Source organism: Mchenga conophoros, linkage group LG1, assembly GCF_057382185.1.
Source record: "Mchenga conophoros isolate Kocher_MC1m ecotype Shallow Benthic linkage group LG1, M_conophoros_male_GT1.1, whole genome shotgun sequence".
NCBI classification, from domain to species: Eukaryota; Metazoa; Chordata; class Actinopteri; order Cichliformes; family Cichlidae; genus Mchenga; species Mchenga conophoros.
The window spans coordinates 33,454,266-33,472,599 of NC_140526.1; the positions used below are offsets into that span (position 1 = coordinate 33,454,266).

At 39.9% G+C, this 18,334-nt stretch overlaps 2 protein-coding genes across 2 annotated transcripts; both read left to right on the forward strand.

Annotated features, from left to right (window-relative positions):
• Window positions 1–611: 611 nt before the first annotated feature.
• On the forward strand, window positions 612–4,594 carry LOC146583669 (guanylyl cyclase-activating protein 2-like). Its single transcript, XM_085275776.1, has 4 exons — window positions 612–909; window positions 1,003–1,152; window positions 1,936–2,044; window positions 2,166–4,594. Exons 1-4 carry the CDS (start codon window positions 703–705, stop codon window positions 2,291–2,293), a joined length of 594 nt encoding a protein of 197 aa, XP_085131902.1. The 5' UTR covers window positions 612–702; the 3' UTR covers window positions 2,294–4,594.
• Window positions 4,595–7,808: 3,214 nt separating this feature from the next.
• LOC146583670 (malignant fibrous histiocytoma-amplified sequence 1) lies at window positions 7,809–17,776 on the forward strand. Its single transcript, XM_085275789.1, is given in 11 exon segments — window positions 7,809–8,287; window positions 8,392–9,108; window positions 9,111–9,264; window positions 10,097–10,394; window positions 10,503–10,689; window positions 10,781–10,974; window positions 11,312–11,811; window positions 15,425–15,582; window positions 15,675–15,849; window positions 16,877–16,944; window positions 17,048–17,776. Coding segments are annotated over 10 exon segments (2,454 nt in total). The 5' UTR covers window positions 7,809–8,259; the 3' UTR covers window positions 16,920–16,944; window positions 17,048–17,776.
• The last annotated feature ends 558 nt before the right edge of the window (window positions 17,777–18,334 follow it).

An 18,334-nucleotide genomic window follows, 5' to 3' on the forward strand; every position in this document is an offset into this window, starting at 1 on the left:
AATCACTCAACAACGACATTTGAAAGGTTGAAAATTGGTTGTTTTTCGGAAAACAATTTGAGCCCGGAGTCCAAAAATAAGGGCAGGAGCACCAGCAATGTTGGTCATGATTTTTAACAACACACTGTGTTTGGGAAGTACAGATGACCAAAGTTCAAGCTTCAAACTTCCCATTGTGGCTAATATTGCATTTCAGCTTGTTGCATTGTTTTTGCCTCATTGAACCAAATTGTGCAAGCTTTTGACTTTCTTTTTTCATTTCTTTATTTATAAATTAATACATTTGAAAAAAAGACAAGATGTGTCCTTTGTCCCTTGCTATTTAACTCCCATCTATTGCTATTACACTAATATTCGCTAATTTATTTTTGTTCTTTTTACAGACACCAGTGTACTGTATGCCAATCTGAATGCACACACCTTTGATGTTAATGTTGGAATATCACTGGTGTTGCTCTTCTGAGTTTGGCCTAGGCCCACAATTAGCTACAAACCTAATTAACTCAGCAAGAGGAAACCCTAGCAACGTATTACCACAGTAATCCCAAGGCCACTAATCACCTGCCCCATAAAGAAAGTAGAGCTCTGTGATTCTAGCGGGTTATAAAAAAAACACCTAAGAGTGTCAGACGTCCATTTTAAATCTGTCCAACTCGTCGTGGAAGCTGTACAGAAAGGTTTCAGGACTATGGACTGAATTACATGACAGACATGGGGCAGACGCAGCAAACAGAGAGCACTGAGCAGATAGACATTAAAATCATCCAGGATATGTACAAAAAGTTTATTTTGGAATGCCCGAGTGGATTACTTTTTCTGCATGAGTTTAAGCGTTTCTTTGGTGTGGAATCTACAGGAGAAGCTTCTGATTATGCAGAGAACATGTTTCGAGCGTTTGATAAAAATGGGGTGAGAGAATGAAACCTGCTACAGCCTGGCTTACAGTCATATCATGAAATGTGATAAAGTAACCAAAATGTTCTCATCTAACCTCTCTTTTAGGACAATACAATTGATTTCCTTGAGTTTGTGGCAGCACTAAATCTTGTTTTCCGGGGAGACCTGGAGCATAAACTGCGCTGGTCATTCAAGGTGTACGACAAAGATGGAAATGGATACGTGGATAGGAATGAACTACGGTCAATAATCGATGTAAGTCCTAAATGTGAACCAAAGGAAAAATATTTTCTTTTTATAAAATAGAAATTTTATGTTCAGAATGATGCATCTCAGTGTATTTATTTTTTACATTTTGTCTATGATAGCGTTTACATATACTTAACAAGCTGTGGTCTTTGATATGTACTTCCCTAGCAAAGTTCCTAATATTTGCTTTTACTGTCAAGTGCTTTAGAGAGTATGCAAATGCTTTAAAAGCACTGTATCCTTGGGATTTCACTGTATTTCCTAACAGAGTAAGTGCTGAGAATATAAGTACAAAAAAAGACAACAAACCTTTTTTTTAACCAAACGTGACTCTACCAAATATACATTTCAAATTACTTATGGTAGTCTGTAACTCTAAATACGTGATAATTAAACTGTGTTATATGTTTAGCCTGATAAATCTCATATACTGTATTTTTGTATTTCAGAAGCTAAGGACAATGGAAAGAGAGAAAAAGAAAATTTTTAAGATATTTTTTTTAAGAATGAATTTTAACTATTGGACATTTCTATTTCTGATGAAGAATGTAATGGCTTCTGGTGATGCTGTTATTTATGTGATGCCCATAATATTTCCAGTTAATAAATGAATTTCTTTGTCTCTTATTCTGCTCATTTCCAAATCTTCAGTTCAATATTGTATTGATTTCTGCTATCATTATTATTATTGCCTTAATTATTGTTTTATTTACATAACGATGTGTACTAAAATTCCTAAGACCTAACTATATATTTTCTTATTTTATAAAAATCATTGCTTTTATCCAGAGCATCTATCGGGTTAAGAAAATCTCCAAGGACAACACAAGTGATTCCTGTCTTACTGTCGATGAGGTTGTTGATCGAATATTAGCAGCTGTTGATACTGATGGGGATGGTGAGCATTTTTTAATAATGATAATTAATTTGCAGTGAATGCAAATGTAGATAGGACAAGAGTGGAAATGGTGAAAAGGTGAGAAAATGAGTCGGGTTTTGCTGTTTTTTGTGTTTTACAGGTACTGTGAGCATGGAAGAATTCATTAGAGGTGCACAGCAGGACCCCTGGCTGCTTAATATTTTAAAGCTGGACATGAACCCTGCCAGATGGGTGATGGACCAAAGGAGAAAGAGTGCACATTTCTGAACTATCCAAGCAGCTTTTCCCAGAGAGAACAATCTTGACTATTATCAAGGGACCTTGTTTATGAAATGGAATTAGATTCGCTTTTGGTCTTACTGTAAGGTAGAAAATATCTTTTCTCTAAGCAATCTCTATACTTGACATATAAGAGCTCTCCTGGATGGTTATGGGATTGCAGAATGGGATCTAGAGTCATAGTTCTGTATTTCTGCCCCACCTACTTTAATGCAGAGGTACCAAAAACCTCAAAGCTGCATGTTTAGCTCTGTTTGTCCACCTTTTTTCTATACCATGTGGCCTAACTTTAACTCCCTCAGCCATCATCTTCCCTCAACTTCATTGGTGCTGTCATTATAATATGCTCTTTTTGTTCTTCATACACTGTATACATTATTTGAAATGATTTGAAACAGCTTTAATAACTCATACATACACACACACACATATAGAGAGAGAGAGATAGAGAGCGAGAGAGACAAGTACAGCCTTCTTTTTATAAAGTTTATGCTGTAAATAATGATGTAATTATTGAATCATTTGAAAAAAAATTTTTTTATTTTTGATAACTACATGATTATTGTGCATATCAATGAAATTGCAGTACAGAAATATTTTCTTTTCTTTAAGAAAAACAAAAACATAAGATAAATAAGTCATGCTGCCATGCTGTATATATCCAACATGTATAAACCTGTTCTGTGTGCAGAGATCCACTAGTTTATGTTGTAAAGATCAATGGTGCCATCTAAAGGTGAACTGCAGTCCTCTCATTACAAGTTGGGATTTAAAGTGGATACAAAAAAAAAATAAAAAAGAGAGAGAGAGAGAGAGAGAGAGAGAGAGAGAGAGAGAGAGACAAGTACAGCCTTCTTTTTATAAAGTTTATGCTGTAAATAATGATGTAATTATTGAATCATTTGAAAAAATATATATTTTTATTTTTGATAACTACATGATTATTGTGCATATCAATGAAAGTGTAGTACAGAAATATTTTTTTTCTTTAAGAAAAACAAAAACATAAGATAAATAAGTCATGCTGCCATGCTGTATATATCCAACATGTATAAACCTGTTCTGTGTGCAGAGATCCACTAGTTTATGTTGTGAAGATCAATGGTGCCATCTAAAGGTGAACTGCAGTCCTCTTACCAAGTCTCATTACAAGTTGGGATTTAAAGTGGATAAAAAATAATAATAAAAGAGAGAGAGAGAGAGAGAGAGAGAGAGAGAGAGAGAGAGAGAGAAAGTAAAAAATACAACCTGTGATTTGTGTGATTTTTTTTTTAAATCAAGTATCCTAAATACTAAAGTGTTGTCTTTGATTGGCACTCTTTATTGAGACAGAACAAATGAACAAATTGCAAAGTAGTTGTCATGAACTGGTCAAAATGAGAGCGTTGGACCCAAAAGCAGACTCAATGGACTAGAAGAACTGTTTACAGGTTTTATGAACAAAAACAGAAATTCAAGACTTAGAACATGACCCAACCTATAACATTCACAAATGGCCGAGAAACGAGGAAGGTAACGAGGCCAAAGAATGCTACACGAGAGGAACACAGTCTGTTGAATCCTGGTCGCTGTGTCCGTGAGAGTATCCTGGGAAATGAACCGGGGGGGGAGAGTTGTCCAGTTCCAAGAGAGTCACGATGGGCAGAAGGGCAGATGGGAGAATAAGATGAGTATGGAATCCTTGGTGGAGGTCTTAGTGTGTTAGCAGAGGCATTATGACTAGCGCCATGGAGTAACACAACAGGAGGTGGATCTGCTTGTGGCTTTTTTGGGCTGTTGTCACAAAACATTCTGTTTTAAATTTTACACATGATAATGGAAAAACTAATTTAGTATGTGAATTGACCTGATCTTGTCATGAACCGGCTGTGTGGAGGCAGATGAGGACCCAAACGCAAAACTCACGGAGGCAGGAACTGAACTCAAAATCACTGCTTTATTGCAGGTTTCACAAAGGAACAGAACTAAACTGGGAATACTAACAGAAGACCGTGGGAACACAGAAAGACACACAGGTTCGGAGAGAAGACATTGACGACGCGACACTGACCTGATGGAGACATGCACATAAATACACAGAGGGTTAACGAGGGAAGTGGGAGCACACGGGGAACACAGCTGACACAGATAATCATAACGAGACAGGGCAGGAGTGAACACAACATGACACATACTGACGAGAGACTGTCAAAGTAAAACAGGAAGTACACAGAGGTTCAGACAGGAGGAGAGAGAGCACGGGGAGAACACAGACATAACAGGCTGGGGAAAACATGGAATAAAACACAAGGAGAGACGAGGGCTCACAGATACACAGGGGCACACAGGAGGTAACCAAATAAGGAACATCTTAACTAAATAACCTAGGAACCAAGGCATAAATAGGGAACAAAATACAAAAACTAAGAATACTGGGCCAACATGGCCCAGGACCATGACAGATCTTCCAAAATAGATACCAAATCAATCCATTGCTTCAATCTTTTCTATAAAACTGCAAAACTGAGAAGACACTCATTCTAGAGTCTGCACTCTTACGCATTATTCTCACACAAACTATGAATTTAACGCAATCCTTAACCTTAACTGATTGTCAAAGACATATACCAGGCATGTAAGACTTTAACCTTGAACACAATCTTACATCATTGTCTTTTGTCCTCTCTATCTGCTAACTCTTGCTATCTTTGGGAATGAAATAATATTATATTTACATTTCCATCCATTATCTTCTGCTCTTTGCTCTTTTTCTGCTTCTGTAGTGCTAGTTACATGCTAAAGATAGTAAAACACAAACTGCATCCAGGACACAAACAAATGTATAACACTGCTAACACAACTTCGACTCTTGACAAGCACCTGCACAGACCGAATGCACGAAGTTACACTAACACAATGTAAGCCAAGAGCCCAGAAGGATGTTAAAACTGAGTGAATGCCTAAACCAGCTGAGCAGTCAGACCCTGAACTATAGACCAGGTCACAAATGTACGTTTCTAGAGTACTCTGTGGGAATCACTTTATAGCACTTTAGCCTGGTTTTATCCTTGCTTTGTGTTGTCATTTTTGTGTTTATACATAAAAATTTAAATAAAGATTGTGTCCTCATTAGGAGAGGCATTTGTATTAATGTGTGGGACTGAAGCATAAGGGTTCAGGGTTAAATATATGTTAAAAAACAAAAACAATTTTCAAATTTTTTGTAATTTATTGCATTTTTTGCAATTTATGTAGTTACTATGCACTTAATGCAAACATATTATTAAAATTTGGGTTATAATGATTGTATTGATGTATAGCAACTTGAAATGCTCCCAAAAATGGCACTATAGCATGTAAAAATATAATATAAGATCTGGCAGACTTGGTTCTATGGTAGGTCTTAAAGGGTTAATCAACTCAGCTAAGGTGATTGCATACTATTATCAGTTAACTTCCCTTTTTCTGCTGTGTGAGATATAGGCCTGTATAATGAGCAATAAGCCCTCTCTGTTTAGCAGCCTTCCTAAAATCCTCATATGACCTTAAAACACACAATGTTTCAATGTGCTCTGTATTCAAAAGCTACCTCCTTTACACACTATGAGCTCTGTTACTATAGTTAAGTGCAACAGACCTGTAACTTTCACTGTCTTTGGATTGTGCGTCATAGATGCTGTCAGCTGAAACAAAAATCCTGTTTAAAAATATGTATATGATGCCACTGGTTAGTGTTGTACATATAGGGAATAAATCTCAAATGTGTTATAAATGCATAAGGTATGATCCACAAGCATAATTGCACACGCACTGCACAGTGTGGGGTGGTTGGTGGTTCAATTCCTGGCTGTGTTGTATAGAGCGCTTTGAGTACTTTAGGAGAGTAGAAAACGCTATACAAGAAAGAATCAGTCCATTTACGGTAAGGTTTTGTAAGTGAGTGAGAGGGATATTAATCATCAGTGACCTGTTTGCCTCAGAATCAGGAAGTGTGCAGGAACAGTCAGAGCTGTTCACTTCCTGATATAAACGCTCAAGAAGTAAACCGTCCTTCAATTGCATGAGAAGAATTCCACAGTCAAATGGCTGGTAGGTAACTTAAATTCTACTTCTAGTGCTAATATTGTTTAGGTCTGTGACAGTTGTTAAATGAGACATTTTTCAAGGTGTTGTCCCATAATGTATTCTAGAGAAAGCTGAGATTGTGTGGCTGTGAAAACAGATGTGAAGACAATTTTAAGGGAACTTCCCTAGCATCAGAGAATTTTCATGTTCCAAAAACACTTTTACTGTTGTCATTGTGTTAGAAAGAAAAAAAGAAGCTGTCTTGCCAAAATACATGTATGGTAGTGCTATATGATACTTTACAATACCCTATAAAGGCAGCTTATGTAGGAGAGAACATTGTGTCATGATTTATGAGATGAAACATCATTAATTTGCAAATTCTGCAAAAATTTGTATGACCACTAAATCACAATAATTAGTTAATACAATACAAACTCAGCTTTCATATTTTAATGTATGATGAATATTTGGATCAATCAGCCTACCTCTAGTGCAGTGGTTCCCAAAGTTTTTTTGCTAGGCCCCCCTTTGTTTTACAAGAAAAATGCTGCCCCGCGTACGCACGCACGCACGCACACATCCTACAACCACACACACCAATATTTTGCTCCATTGCGGTTTATTTCATACTTCAAACATCTAGTAAGCAATTAAGCAAATGCAAGTAATCTGCAATAAATTACAGGTAGTAATAAAATAAGTCTAACTCTTTTATGCTACCTCCGCACCTACACAGGTATTTTTGAAAACGCAGCTGTTTCGTCCACACGTAAACGGCGTTTCGAATCACCGAAAACAGAGATTTTTTTAAAACTCCTTTTTTGCGTTTACGTGTGGACGAGGAATACAGAGTTTGTCACACAACGTCAAAGGTATGTGCCTTTTTTCACGTCATGCTGTGCACCACGTTATTGTTTACATGAGATGAATTGCAGAGTAGCAGATAGAGACAAAATACTGTTAATCTGACTATCGTCAGGTTTTACAGCTTACATATACACACGCAGTTACTGTCCCTCTATTTAGAAAGGCAGAGGCGTCACAATGTGATTATTTTACGTGTAGTTGTTTTTTTCCTGTGTAATAATATTCAACATTGCTATCAATACATTTTTCAAAAAATGTCTCTCTGTGCAAAATGGGTTCAAAAACATAAACAGCTGTGGGATATTGTTTGTCAGTGATTTAGACAGGGGGAACAAATCGTGGCAGGATCAGCCTGATGTTATTTGTATCCCACTGTAACTTTACTGTATACTAGCTAACATCTCCAAAATGTCAGGAGTAGTTAGTTATTACAACAAGTGTTTGTGAACTAAAAATCAAGAATGTGGGATACTGTTTGTCCGTCATTTGGAGAGCCCAGCGCGTGCTCCCGACAAAGGGAAAACCAATTCTGCAGGGGAGACCTACCTCGGCACTTGTGCAGGTGAAGCCAAAGGAAAGACCACCATATTTCACCATATTCACCATATTTTTTGGCTTAGAATGAAGTTGGTTTGGAAACATATTCAGTGATGCTTCATCTCCTGCTTTGCGTTTCTGTAGGCGCCCCGTGCTAGCAGTGTCCAAGCGTTTTGTTTCCTTTCCCCCCTTTTCACACCGTGCCCCCGCTGCAATGGCTCTGCACTGTCTGTGTAATTTGTGCCAGCCATGTTCCCAGGTATTTCCTCTTGCCCTTTCCCCACTTGTATTTGTCTTCATGTTCCTTTGCTTCTTGTCGTGATCTCCATCATGCCTCACTCTGTGTTCGGTCCGTCAACCTGCCTAGTTAATTTGTATCTGTATTTCGTTTTTTCCTTGTTCAGCAATAAAGCTGGTTTTGGAGTTTACATTTCATTTCCTGGAGTCTGCATTTTGGGTCCTTTTCCTGCCTGCCTGCCCACAGCCAAAACACCATATATGAGATGGAGGAGATGGCTGCAAAGCTTTTAGGTAGATCCAGCATCTAGTCTATGGTTTATAGGGTTGTACCACACAAGTCAGTAAAATTGCTTTATGAAACGGTGCCTAGTTGTTAACCTATTTTTGTAACACAGCAACCAGTTGGGAGGTATGGGATCTATCAGGACAAAAACTGAAGTACCTTCCTCGGGACCTTCTGGCACCAGTTACTTTGTATACAAGTGTGGATTTGCAGAGGAACAAACTAAAACGTGTCACCGGCATCTCCAAAAACACCAACATCACAGAGCTTAATCTGTCCAGGAACAAGATAATCGAGTTTTCTCAAGAAATCTGCAACTTGAAAAATTTACAGACACTCTATATGAATCATAACAATGTCAGATCAATTCCAGAAGGAATCTTCCCACATCTTAGGTATTTAAAGTTCCTAAAACTCAGCACCAATCGCCTGGCAAGGCTTCCTTCAGATATAAACCAGTATACCAGTCTTACTTACCTGGACCTTTCCAAAAACTGCCTGCAAAACATCGAACCACTAGTTGGGCTACCAAAACTGAGGGAGTTATTGGTTGAGAAGAATCAGCTTACAGAGCTACCATCCCAGCTTTTCCAGAAAGGTAGCTGTGAGCTGACCAAGTTCAAGGCCATGTGTAATCCACTAAGGTGTCCACCAGAGGAAGTCTGTGCTGGAGGGGTCATGGACATTCAGAGCTACTTCCTTCAAATGGAGGAGAACCCCAATGCTCACACTACCTGGACAGTTAAAGCAATGTTTCTGGGCTCTTCCATGGCCGGGAAGTCCACACTCTGCCACAGCCTTAGGGAAGGGAAGCCTGTGGCAGTTGCAATGAAGATCGGACGGAAGGAATAGATATCACTCGGCTATACACCCATGAAGTCCGCTTCCTTCTCTGGGACTTTGCAGGGCAGGAGGAGTACTATCTGACACATCATATCTTTATCACACCAAGAGCACTTGTTATCCTCACTGTCAATTTGGCCAGGTGAGACAATTATTGTTTCTTTTTTTTATGGTTATTTTGTTAAATTATATGACTAATAGTCAAATAATATGACTAATGTGACTATAGTTCTTTTGTTGCCCTTCCAGCTATCTAAAAGTTATCTTTCTAAAAGAAATTCTTTCACTAGAAAGTCTTTTTAATGCTTTGCAATTGTATATTCAGTCTTTATTTTAGAAAGCAAGGGAAATCTGTGGAAGTTAACATATATATATATATATATATATATATATATATATATATATATATATATATATATATATATACACACAGCCTGTGTATATATATATATATACACAGGTTGGTCAGTCTGGCTGCTTGGTCTGCCAGTAGCTGGTGTTTTGCGCCTCTGGTATTCTTGCCCATGCTCATGTATTGACCCATGTGTCAGTTGGAGGGGACCGGTCCTTGAGGATCAGGACTGTCCGGCCTTGAAAAAAAAAAATATATATATATATATATTTTTTTTTTTTTTTTTTTTCAATATTCACATGGCTGCCATATGTCGCTTAGTTTATGAATGTTGTACTTACAGCTTCAAAAAAAAACCCTACTTTTTCAGTCAAGAAACAGTTTTTTTTAATGTGCTTTATGACCAAACACCTTCCACCCTACTGATATTTACTTGAACAAAAACTATACATTGAGTTTAGTGCTAGTTAGCCAAGATATGACAAATGTGAAATTAATATTTGTGTATGCCAGTTATCGAGCAGCAGCATTCTGACATTATGTGTAAGTACCAATGACACCCAGCATCTTAGAGACCAATAGCAAAAAAAAAAAGACAATAATGATTCTGATTTTCTATCAGCTATAGCACTGTAGACCCAGAGTCTTTCAAAGACCAGATTTGGTTCTGGTTAAACAACATACAGCTACGTGTGCCAAATGCAGTGGTCATGCTTGTGGGAACACATTGTGATCAGTGCAGAGACCTGGAAGAGGTAATGGAGAAGAAGAAAGACATTGATGAGAAGATTAACATAATGCTGGTAAACAGAAAGATGGTTTTAAAGTACCAGAAGAAAAATCTGGAAGAAAATACAGACCCATTTCTCTACATGGATCAAGTGGATGAGATTGATTCCCTTTTAGAATACAGTTTGAAGGTAATGATTGGTATGATTAAAATATACCATTTTAAATGCCACACAGGCCCAGTGGGGTGTTACTGTGGATGCAGAACCTTTTACAGTTTTCCTTTACCTTCCCTTCAGGTGTTGGATCTTCTAACTCTTGACTGCACAAAGACTCAGGATATTGTAAGATTCAGAAGTCATATTTTGAAATGCATTCAATCAGAAAGCGCTTTCCTGTGTTCTGAGACCATCTTACCACAAAGTTATGAAGAAGTGGAACAAGCCATCCAAAACCTTGTTACACTAGAACAGATTCCTCAACATGGTAAGTCCAGTTAATGACTGTGCACTTTATTTAAGTAACACGGAGAAGTTGTTTTTGCTTTGTAATAAAAAGTATCCATTTTCTATGTCAGGTATTGTTCTACTTGAAGAACTCTGTGATTTAATAATGAACCATGTAACACAGAGCAGAGAGCACCTCCACTCCATATTGCAATTCCTCTTGCGATATCTGCACAGAATTGGGGTTATTATTTGGTATGAAGATATTGATGTACTAAGTGACCATGTGTTTATCCAGCCTTCATTCCTCATTTCTATGTTCAAGGTCAGTGGCTGTTTTTCTTTTTTCAGACCTATGTATGCAGACACTACCCTTTCGAAGTACAATGGTTTCCTTTACAAGCATTAATGTGAAGATTCCTGGTAGTGTCGCTTCCACTTTAATTTTAATTCCAAACAAATTACCAATAAATATAATGTATACATGGATCAGAATGCAGTTAGGTTAAGACCAAAAAATAGCACTGGCCACGGTCAAACAAGCAGCTACACTCTTTTGATCCCTTTGCCTGAAGATTTCCACAGAATTTACAAACTACACTAAACTACTGTTACCACAGTTTCTCCTAACTTACTCTCCTAACTGCTTTCTGTGATTGCAGACCATTGTGAGACATGACCTGGTGCAGCAGCTTGAGAGAATCTCAAGAGACCTACTCATGCAAGAAGGAGCTCTGATGAAACAAAGGTTCATCTGGGTGGAGGACTTGCGGTGCAGAGGCACCCTGCACAATGCAGCCCTGCGCATCTTAGTCCGGAGGGAGTTAGAGAAACTGGTCATAGATGATGATGATTTGGTCAGAGAGGTAGTAGGTAACAAAAAGGAGGAAGGCATAATTCTCACCCTGTTGCAGCACTTTGAGGTTTGCCTCCCAACTCTTGTCAGAAGCCCCATGAACCCCCAAGCACCAGACTTCATCCCAGGAGAAAATCACTGGGAGTCAGTCAGGGAGTCAAAGAGAGACCCTGATGGAGCTTGCCTCTTCCCCATCTATCTGAAGGATGACCTCATAGTATGTCAGAAATGGGGTGAGAACAAGCAGGATGATGTCAGAGTGCATGTGTACGTCCTTCCTGAGGTTCCACATGGCTTCTTTCACAGGTAGCTTGGAAAAAATTTAATTGTTTGTCACCTTTTATAACAGGGGTAGGCAACTCCAGGCCTCAAGTGACAGTGTCCTACAGGTTTTAGATGTGTCCTTGATCCCACACAGCTGCTAAATGACCTCCTCAACATGTCTTGAAGTTCTCCAGAGGCCTGGTAATGAACTTATCATTTGATTCAGGTGTTTTGACCCCGCCTACACCCTTTACAATCACAGGTCAAGGATGACCCTTGGTTTGACCACTCGTCCTGATCTGGTGGTCAGGGCAGGGCTAGTGTCCATGGTTGGTGTTGCAGTGTCTCTAGATGGCGACAAGGGCTCTGCTTGTTGTTGAGCTGCACTATCAGGCTGGCTTATCAGATCGGGTGCTGGTGCTGAAGGTGCTGGTCACGCCTTAGCGCCTCTCAGGTGTCATCAGTTACGCCGACGTCTGCCCCTCGCCAGTGCGGATCACAAAAGAGCGGGCAGTCTCTGCAGGTCGGATGATGACAGCCGGTTTCCAACTTCTGGACTCATCCTGAAAGCAGATGTGCTCCCTCTGCGCTGCATTTGTAGTATCGTCTCTGGTGCTCTTCTCTTTCCATCCGTGTTTTTTGCACCACCGTCTGGCTTACGACGCGGGGTACCAACTGGTATACGGTGATGGGAAGCACTGAGCGCAGACATCGACTCATGAGGAGCTGCGCGGGTGATCTGAAGCCGTCGACTGGTGTGTTCCTTTGCTCCAATAGAGACAGGTAGGGATCTACTCCCTGAGCATGAGCTTTATCCAGAATTGCTTTGGCCGTTTTGACTGTTCTTTCGGCAAGGCCATTATTTTGTGGGTACAAAGGGCTTGAGGTTGTGTGGACAAAGTCCCATGTGACTGCGAAGTCCTTGAACTCTCGAGAGCTGTACTGTGGGCCGTTATCTGAGATAAGCTTCTCTGGTATACCGTGTCTGGCGAATATGGCCTTGAGCTTTTTGATGACGGACCCTGCGGTGGTGGAGAATAGCCTTTCGACCTCAAAGAAGTGGCTGTAATAGTCCACAACTACTAAATAGTCTCGTCCACGCCATGTGAAGAGGTCTGAGGCTACAGCCTGCCATGGTCTCTCAGGAATCTGTTGTGTAATGAGAGGTTCTTTAGGGTTCGCTGCACACCTCTCCTAACATATGAAACAGTTTTCCACTGTGGCAGCAATGTCCTTGCCCATGCCTGGCCAGAAGAGGGTGTCCCTCGCTCTCTGCTTACTCCTCTCAATCCCCATGTGCCCAGTGTGGATTCTCTCCAGCATATTGTTTCTTAGGGCTGTTGGCACTGTGATTTTGTCACCTTTAAAGATGATGCCATGGAAGTGTGAAATTTCATCTCTGAAATTCCAGAAGTCCTAAAGGATATGGGGGCATTTTTTCCTGTCCTCAGGCCAGCCATCATGCACGGTTTACTTCAGAAGGGTGAGCTGCGGGTCGCATGCTGTCGCAGCCTGTATCTCTGAGAGCTTTTGGTCACTTACTGGGAGGCTGTTTATCACTGAGTGGACCTGATCCTCCATGCCTTTGCTCAGCGTGCTGTCTTGGTCGAGCAATGGTTTCCTGGACATGTCGTATCTCTGCAGCTGTAACAGCATGTGCTGCAGACGAGCAGGGGCTACGGAGATTGGCTTCTTCAATATGTGCTCCAACGGCTTGTGGTCTGACTCGACGATAACTCTTCTGCCATACATGTAGGTGTGGAAGCGCTTGCATCCAAACAACACTGCAAAGAGTTCTTTTTCAATCTGTGCATAGTTAACCTCTGTCGGGGTCAGTGTCTTTGAAGCATATGCTATTGGATGTCCGTCCTGCATCAACACAGCTCCCAAGCCATACTTTGATGCATCTACCTGTAGGCATAGCTCCTTGGTCGTGTCGTAGTATGCCAGTATGGGGCCTGGTTCCCTGGTTATGAGATCCTTTATTTGCTGGAAGACTCTGTCATGATTCTGATCCCAGACGAACTCAGAGTCTTGCTTGAGCAGCTGACGCAGCGGTGCGTTCATTTCTGATAGTCGTGGTGCGAATCTGGACAGGTAGTTCGGCATACCAAGAATTGTCTCAAGCTCATTCTTATTCTCAGGAGGTGGCATGTCCTTGAATTTCTGTAGTTTCTTTGGGTCTGGCTGGATGCCCTCCCGGGTGAGTTTGTGTCCAAAGTAACTCACTTCTGTGGCCCCTATGACACATTTCTCTGGATCGAGACGCACTCCTCGCTCCCTTGTGCGCTCAAGCATGGCACGGAGGTTCTCGTCGTGTTCCTCCTTTGTCTTGCCAAACACGAGGATGTCATCCACGATGGCTGCCCTTTGAGCCCTTCATATGTCTCATTGATTTTCCTTTGGAAAATGTCCTGTGGTGATATTATGCCAAAGGGAAGGCGCAGAAAGCAGTACCTGTTTTGTGCGATTTCATAGGAACGTGCAATGTCTATGCCTTTTTCTAGAGTCAAATCTGACCCTTGGCTCAGCAGCTTTTCTTTGACTTGTGGGAAACTGGTTGCAAAGACAATCCTGTCTTGGACCATTTCATCACAGTTAACATAGCCACACTGCTTGACGAGTAGCTTTAATTAACTCTGTCACAAAGTGTTCGAATGACTCTCCTTCGCCTTGGAGTCTTTCATTAAATTTGTATCTGGCAAAAACGGTGTTCGTTTTCAGCATGAGGTACTGTTCAAACCTGTCAAGATAGGTGGTCAGCCTTTTAGCTTCTTCATCAGACAGCTGCCATGTGTTATAAATGTCTCTGCCTCTTTTTCCTACCCACAGAAGAAGATAGCTGCACTGGGTCTCCTCGGGCTTGCCACTTAGCGGGCCGCTAAACATTAGCTTCACATGTTGCACAAACCTTTGCCAGGCATCGGGAAGAGTAGCTGAATCCCAGTCCATTCGTGGTGCAGGAACTCCCGACGAATCCATTTCGCGGTGTCAAAGGGCGTTTAGTTCGAATTACTCTGACACCATGTAATATTCTGTTCTTTGACTTATGAATAATATATTCTTAAACTGCTTCGTGAGTCTCCCTCTTCTTTATTTACCACTCGCTCGGTACAACATAACACACCTCCACTTCCGTAACCCGCCCCACTGCCACTACGGCAAACCCCAAGGGACAATAAGCACGAAGTGCAAACATTATAAACAATACAACAGTGTTATCTAAAATCTGCAGGACACTAGCACTTAAGGCCTGGAGTTGCCCAGCCCAATCTGTAAGATAAGTATATTTTCAATTGTATGTTGGTTTTCACAATTTTCAAGGCAGAGTCTATATAAAAGACTCAAATATGTACAATGAAATTCACAGACACCACTAGCACCACAAAAAGCTCATTCAATAAGCTACAGAGAAGATGTATTGTGTCTTTTATATATATATATATATATATATATATATATATATATATATATATATATATATATATATATAATGGCACACTTTTACATTTACACTTTCTTTGTAAATTTCTTCAGTTTCCAATGTTTTCATTGATTTATAATTCTATTTTTTTTTTCTTATTCTTACTCCACTCAAAAACCTCATGAACCATAAATCTTCTGATCTCTCATGGTTGCCACATGTAACCCTTAGACTGATCATTAAGACGTGCTCTCTTTACTCGACTCACTGGGTGGGAAAGGAGCAGTGTCTCCTCTGCTGTGGAAACAGACTTGCTCTGTTTAGACAGGGGGACAACAATGGAGATTCCTTTATAGAGATACGCTGCCGAAGACCTGAGAAGGATGAAGGTAAAAAAAAAATCTGTGGTGTCTTTTGTTTTAGGACCAAAAAGAGCTCGACAGCAACAGTAGAACTACATGTAGCTCATTTCTTTTCTTAGAGTTTCGGCAGATGTGGGATCTGATCTTGGCAGTGATGTCCAAGCTGTTTGTGCTGTCAAGGCAGTGGCCAGGACTGACCCAGCAGGTACACACTCCCTGTCCAGAGAGAGGCTGTCTGCATTATTTTACCTGGAGGGACTGGCAGGAACTGAACAACACCAACCTTTACAGTCTGTAAGTGTTGTATCTCTTAAGACTTCATCCCTGATGGCTTTTCAGAATCTAGACTACAGGGAGTGCAGAATTATTAGGGAAATGAGTATTTTGTCCACATCATCCTCTTCATGCATGTTGTCTTACTCCAAGCTGTATAGGCTCAAAAGCCTACCACCAATTAAGCATATTAGGTGATGTGCATCTCTGTAATGAGAAGGGGTGTGGTCTAATGACATCAACACCCTATATCAGGTGTGCATAATTATTAGGCAACATTCTTTCCTTTGGCAAAATGGGTCAAAAGAAGGACTTGACAGGCTCAGAAAAGTCAAAAATAGTGAGATATCTTGCAGAGGGATGCAGCAGTCTCAAAATTGCAAAGCTTCTGAAGCATGATCATCGAACAATCAAGCGTTTCATTCAAAATAGTCAACAGGGTCGCAAGAAGCGTGTGGAAAAACCAAGGCACAAAATAACTGCCCATGAACTGAGAAATGTCAAGCGTGCAGCTGCCAAGATGCCACTTGCCACCAGGTTGGCCATATTTCAGAGCTGCAACATCACTGGAGTGCCCAAAAGCACAAGGTGTGCAATACTCAGAGACATGGCCAAGGTAAGAAAGGCTGAAAGATGACCACCACTGAACAAGACACACAAGCTGAAACGTCAAGACTGGGCCAAGAAATATCTCAAGACTGATTTTTCTAAGGTTTTATGGACTGATGAAATGAGAGTGAGTCTTGATGGGCCAGATGGATGGGCCTGTGGCTGGATTGGTAAAGGGCAGAGAGCTCCAGTCCGACTCAGCTTGTTTCTGATTTTTATGAGGCGAAAGTGGTGTGTAAGTCTTCTGATGTACTAGCAATGGTCAGAATTCCAATGTTCCGTGCCCTCAGACTTTTACCATTAGCATCGGTGCTAAAACAAATTACTGTTAGCTTGTAACAGATAGCACACAGAACTAGAATTAACTTGTTTTTCTCCTCCCCCTGTTTTATTATGTATTTTCATCTGGTTATTGTTTATATCTCTTTATTTTTTACAGTGTGAAGGAGGAAAAATTAGTTTGCCAGGGAGGCCATACATGACGAACGGAATTCATTTTTCCAAAAGGTAAATTGATGTCTTCTTTATTCTGTAAAATAAAGGGGAAAATACAACAACAACATGTGCATTGTTTATATTGTTATTAATCACCACTGTGTTTTCTCTAAAGCTGCCACTTCGCAGTGATGACTGATGAGAATGACGTCGAAGAAGACAAACACAGCATCACAACCTCTTAAGCAATATGTTTAGTGGCAAAATGTTTTTTGTGCTAGCCAATTTTATCTTCTTTTTTAGTGACTGGTATGAGTATTATTTGGAAAAGTGTCACCAAGTATTACGTTCAGGGCTGAGGCTGATTTTGTAATAAATGTTTTGTAATAGATGTATTTAAAAATACACCAGAAGACTACTTGCATTTCTATTTTTGATATGCAGCGTTTCAGTGTTTATGTGTACAATGACAGCCTCTGCTGGCTCTTGAAGACTGTCAGCTATGTTTTTCTTTGTGAAGACAAGTTGTAGACCTTACAGTGTTACATGAAAAATTACAACTGCTGCATGTAAAACATTTAAGCTGATCTTTAATAATATGATAGTCCAAATCAATCCGGTCATCTGCAAACTCCTAAAATAGGCTTGCTACCCCTGTATTTCTCTAGTTTTTCATCAGTTCCTCAAAACTCTCTTCTACGTGCTGGCTCATGCTGCCTTCAGGGTCTACTCGTAAATGTCAAGAAGAATGTCATGAAGAATGGTTAATTGTTAAACCCCTGTAGTCAAAAGAAATGACATGTTATTAATTACATAAACTGTCGCTGTCATATAAAAAATACATGTCAGATTATCATATATTTTTGTAGTCTTTTTTGTAGCCACTCATGCCTGTATGAAAAAAAAGTCCTCACAGCAAACTGAACTGTGTAGTCTGAGTTAAATCCAGATAGAACAGAACCCAGTGAGTTAATGTCCTATAAGTCATATAGCAGTAATTTTCTCTTCTCTTCTGTCTAAAGACGGAAATCGACTGTCTGAAGTCTATTTTTGTGTCTTCTGTTTTGGAAATAACCTGCTTAAATGTAAATCTGACACTTGTTCAAGTGAAGAATGAGGTAATCGAATTGATCAACTTCTGGACGTACACAACTTACATGTTTTTCAGAAATATTTATGCAAATGCTTAAGACCCTCCTGAAGTTCTAAATTTAGGTGATGTTTTTAGGAAATTACATCTCAGCTATGTAACTCTGTTTAAAAACGAGAGGGACAGAATTATAAGACCATGGCACCTTGGTCAACATTCACTTTAACGTTGTGCTGAGCAGCTATAGAAGTCTACATAGAGTATGTATGTGTGTGTGTGTATATATATATATATATATATATATATATATATATATAATTTAATGAAGGAAAACACAAACTGGATAATTTTACAGGGCGAATAATTTCCAAA